Source organism: Lagenorhynchus albirostris, chromosome 6 (genome assembly GCF_949774975.1).
Source record: "Lagenorhynchus albirostris chromosome 6, mLagAlb1.1, whole genome shotgun sequence".
Taxonomy (NCBI): domain Eukaryota; kingdom Metazoa; phylum Chordata; class Mammalia; order Artiodactyla; family Delphinidae; genus Lagenorhynchus; species Lagenorhynchus albirostris.
This window is the reverse complement of record NC_083100.1, coordinates 18,799,820-18,804,579: the sequence shown is the minus strand read 5'-3', so window position 1 is coordinate 18,804,579 and position 4,760 is coordinate 18,799,820. Positions and strand designations below refer to the sequence as shown.

The 4,760-nt window shown below is 58.4% G+C and overlaps 1 protein-coding gene across 1 annotated transcript; it reads right to left on the bottom strand.

The window, feature by feature from the left end:
* Window positions 1–1,063: 1,063 nt before the first annotated feature.
* CRYBA2 (crystallin beta A2) lies at window positions 1,064–4,049 on the bottom strand. The gene is made up of 4 exons (XM_060151286.1): window positions 3,889–4,049; window positions 2,987–3,128; window positions 1,707–1,849; window positions 1,064–1,211 (listed from the first exon to the last, which is right to left on the bottom strand). Exons 1-4 carry the CDS (start codon window positions 4,047–4,049, stop codon window positions 1,064–1,066), a joined length of 594 nt encoding a protein of 197 aa, XP_060007269.1.
* Window positions 4,050–4,760: the final 711 nt, after the last annotated feature.

The window sequence follows — 4,760 nt, the reverse complement described above, 5'->3', positions numbered from 1 at the left end:
ATTGGTCCACCAGGGGCTTGAAAACTCAAGCATCCCTGAGAGACAGGATGAAGGGCCTCCCAAGGACCTTGAAGGCCCTGCCTATGTGGGTGAGATTATCATAAACTGAGCCAAAGAGGGAGCTGGAAAGAAGCCACATTGGTGCCACGGACTCTGATGGCTGCTGCCACATTCAACCCCACCATGGCTGTGGGCTTCTACCACCTGCCCCAGAACCCGGGCTCGCTGTGGTCAGTGGCTCAGGGGTGGCCTCTGCAGCTCACTAGTCCTCTGAAGAGTGGGGAGGAAGAGGAAGAATGAAGAGGGAGTTTTTGAGACAGCTGAGAGGCAAGGTATGCAAATGCTTTGTACAATAAATGCTGGAGCTCAATACCACGAGGGATTGTTATGCAAAGGGCCTAGGGCTTTGCTCAGAGAGAGCACATCTCCTCTAGGAGGCGGTGGGACCTCCCAGCAATTACCCCTCTCACACCCTTGCTCCTCTATAAGGCGGAGATTCTACAAAGCTGGGAAATGGGTGCAAGCTTCCCTTAGGCTGGGTAGGGAGCCAGGGTGAAGATAGAGGCTCGAAAAGGTAGTGGTGGGGGTCAGAGAGGAGCCCAGCAGGGCTGCTGCACAGAGCTAAGGAGGTCCTGCCCCGAATGCTGGAGCCTGGCCCAGGGGGTGTGTGAAGGTTGAAATTCAGCTATGAGCCCTGGCATGGAGCTATGTGCGCCCAAACCAGAGGATGGCAAAGGAACGATCTGGGCTCGCGGTACACCTGGTCCAAGCTGATAGGCCTTTGCCAAGGAGAGGTGTGGGGCTGGTTGCATTTAACAGGATCCCCCGGATTCTTACCAGCATTTTCATCTCAGACCCATCAGCCACATACATCCTAAGCCAGTGTATGCACCATAGTCAAGGGTCCTGGAGCCAGAGCGGAGGGGAGGGTCGGCAGAGAAGGACCCTCAGAAGCATAAGGATGGAGATTACAAAGCAAGACACCAAAAAGGAGGCAAGAGGGGCAGGCAGGTTCAGGAGCCTTTATTGAGGGTCCTCATGGGAGGTGCCGGGGCTGTGGAGCCTAGTGCTGGACTCTCCGAATGGACTGCAGCTGCCCAGTGTGGGCCTGCGTGCCGAATTCACTGTAGTTACGGAACTCCCCGCTGTGGCGGTCCTGCTCCAATACATACTGGTAGCCCCGGTAGCCTGGGTACTGGTAGGCCACCCACCTAGGCCAGTGAAGGCACAGGGGTGGTAAGTAAGCTCTGCCCGCCCCCCCCATGTCCTCCACATCTGGTCCTCCTTTCTCTGCTCCGATCCCCAGCTCCAAAACTATGGCTTCTGTTTTCCCTACATGAATCTCTCCCTGCCCTGTCCACTGCTCCAGGTCTTCCTAACACCTTCTTCATCTTGTCTCCTATTCCCACCCTCCATTGCCCCCTCACCCATGTTTTCAATCCCTTCCTCTACCCCACGTTGCCCCCCTGACTCATTCTCCTATTACCTGCCCCATCCCTCCCAGTCTGTCTCCATCATCTCACTTCCCCTTGCCTCTCAGTCTCCCATGACCTCACTCCCCCGTCCCCTAGCCCTCAATGTCTCTCTTTACTGTGTCTCTTAGCACCCCCGTCACTTTTCCCCACCCTCCTTCCTGGTCCCCACCCTCCTCCCTGGTCCCCACCCTCCTCCCTGCTCTTCCTCCCTGTTCCAATCCCAGGACTCACGCTCCAGAGCTGACTTTGAGGGAACCCACATCCTTGCTGGCCCAGCCCATGGAAGGCAGGGATGGGTAGTCATCATTGAGTTCAAACTTGCAGCCCTGGAAGTTTTCCCCCTCAAAAAGTGTCACACGGCTGTCACTGTGGTTCTGAGGCACAAGAAAGTAGGGGTGGACAGGTCAGGCCCTCCAAAGAGGATACATTCTCAGCCCGACTCCCCCAACACTCTGCCCAGCATAAGCTGTAAAGACACAGGGTCCATAAACACACCCAGAGTTCACTCCATCAGCTCCATATCAGTCTGGGAAGCTGGGATGCTCAGAGGTGCCCAGCCTGGTCCCTTCTATGGCTTTGGATTGAAGTGGTGAGACTGAGGGGGGCTGTTCCCAGAGACACTTCCACATCAGGGGTAGAGAGCATCTTTTGACATGGACATGTTTTGCAGGAGGAAAATCAGAGGTCCTGAGGGAAATCTGGTCCACTAAGCAAGACAGTTTCCCTAAGGAAGCATTGACTACCAATCCCCTGCCCAGCACCCTGGGCATAGCCTCTCATAGGTTAGGACCCAGAGAAGGGTGGAGAGAAAAGTCGGAACGTACAGGCCGGGGCATCAGTGTTTGTTGAGTCTGGGCTCCCATTGTCCCAGGGCCTTCCCCCTGCAGGGCTCCTTGGCCTCCTGGGATGGAGAAACTGGGCTGAGTCAGCACCTGCTTTCTGTCCTCCACCACACAGCCCCAGGCCTCACCAGTAGGGTAGATAAATCGGCAGGAATGGGAAGTGAGATCCTCCCCTCCAGTGTATTTGATTCATTACCAACCCCTTCCCCCCAAACACACACACACAGACTAACCCCTTCTCAGCCTTGATCCCTGATTGAGTTCTATTCTCATGTTAACCTTTGTGACCAGGGTCAAATCACTGCCCTCTGAGCCCCATTTCCACACCTATGTATGAGGTTAAGAGCAGTCACCCCACCTCACAGTGCTGTGTGACAACAGAAGCACTCGCTGACATGTGCGGACCTGTGGACGACTGGGTGTGAGGAACGGGGCTCAAGACTGCACGGTCTCGGGGCTGTCCGTGGTGCTGATTTCCGATGTTTGGCTTAGGCCCACGTTCCAAAATTTCTGAGACCTCTCTGGTTCTGGGAAGTAATGCCACTCCTACCCATCTAGGAGTTGTGTTTACACCCCCCGTACAGTGAGTGGACAGTCTTTCCAGGTACTGTGGTGGGGCCTGGAGCTAGGAGCTAGGACGCAGAGGAGGAGGGGGAGGGCTGTGCTCACCGCGCAGAGCACGGGCCGGAAGGACAGCAGCTGGTCGCTGTGGTGGCCGCCACTGCCGCTCCAGGCACTCCAGCGAGGATAGTCACCTTTCTCCAGAATGAACTGCTGTCCCTGGAAGTCGGGGTACTCGAAGGCCACCCAACTGGGGAAAGATAATGGAAGCTGCGAGGCATCTGCCCCAGCCTCATTCATTCCTCCCCCTCCCCCTTGCTTTTACAGAACCGATCTTTGTCTCCACCCAAGGCCTTTCCCTTAACACACCCATCACAAGGCAACCCAGCCCCTCTAGAGGCTAAAGACCCTAAGCCGGCTCCTATCTGGGGTTTGAGGGGTCCAGGCTTCCAGCTCAGGGCCCCCAGGCTGGAAGGAATTTTCCAGTCTACGAAGATCACCCGGCCAAGCACTCCTACCGCAAGGATTTTGGCCCCTGCAAAGGTAGGTGTAGGAACCCCCCTAACCTGCAGTAGCAAACTGCAATAGCTCAGGGGCCTCAGCTTTCTTGAGGGCCCCAGTCTCTAGGAGACCGGGCTGGGGCGGGCGGAAGGGATTTGGCTTCTTTTGCTAAACGAAGCTTAGAGCCATCTAACTTTGGAAGGGACGGAATTACACTGGGAACCTCTTCAGGGTTCAGGCTGGCCCCACGGAGTCCCGCAAAGGGTCGCTTCGCGCCTTTATCCCTTTAGCTCACACGAGGATACAATCTTTCTCATGATTTGTTTTGGGGCAGGTGGGGAGTTTTGAGGAAGCCTAGATATGTTCCACGTGGCTGGGTCTCTCCCAGCCAGGGCTTACATACAGTCTGGGGAATGGAGGACTGCGAGCCGAGGACCCCGTCTCGCCGCTTGCGCCAGGGGAGCCTGGCGCCCCCCAACCCAGCCCAACCGCGCCGGGGCATCACTCACGCGCCATTTTCCACCTTGACCGAGCGCACCCGGCGCAGGCCTACGCGCTCGCCGATGTTGGTGCAGTCGCTCAGCAGCCGGCTGCGGCGGCCCTGGAAGTCCTCCTCATCCCAAAGCGTGAGGCTGGCGGGCGCTGGGCCCTGCGCGGGGGCGCTGCTCATGCCGCTGCAGACAGGGACGGGACCAAGCGCTCAGCGTCTCGAGAGCCCACTCCCCGCCCAGGCCCGCCCAACCCCGCCCAACCCCTCCCAACCCCGATGGGAGGTGAAGGACCGCGGGCCGGACCCTGGCCGCTAGCGGCTTTTCCCCATCTCGCCCTCCCCGGCCCGAAGAGACCGCGCCCCAGCACCGAGTATTCACCGGGTGGGTGAGCGCGGTACTGACGGAAGCGGAGAGGCTGCGCGCGAGCTGGGCGGGCGTGCGGGGCTTTATACCAGGCCTCGCCCGCTCTCCGCACCCTCTCCCGCTGCGGTGGGGGGGAGCTGAGTCAGCGGGCAAGCTGCGGTCAGCTCTGGTGTCCCCGGGGCAGCCGCGGCCTCTCCCGCAACCGCTGACCTGGCCGCAGCCCTCGGGGATTACAATAGAAAGTGCTGAGACGCATGTCCGGCGCTCGCCACAGCCGAGGCTGACTCCGCTTTTTCTTTTTGGGGGGCCTGAGCCAGGCCGAGACCTTCAGGGATAGAGGTACCAGGCCACCCGGTGGCCACCCCGCTAAAACCTCGCTTTCCTGGCTCGAGATGTGGAAGTTCTTCCCGGCGTCTAAACTCCTTTTCTTTAGAGGTCGAGGCCTCTCTTTGGGGCGACGCTAGGGAGGAAGTAGACAAGGCTCCCCATAAGAGACTTTCCTCACGACCCTCAGCCCTCTTTTCCCT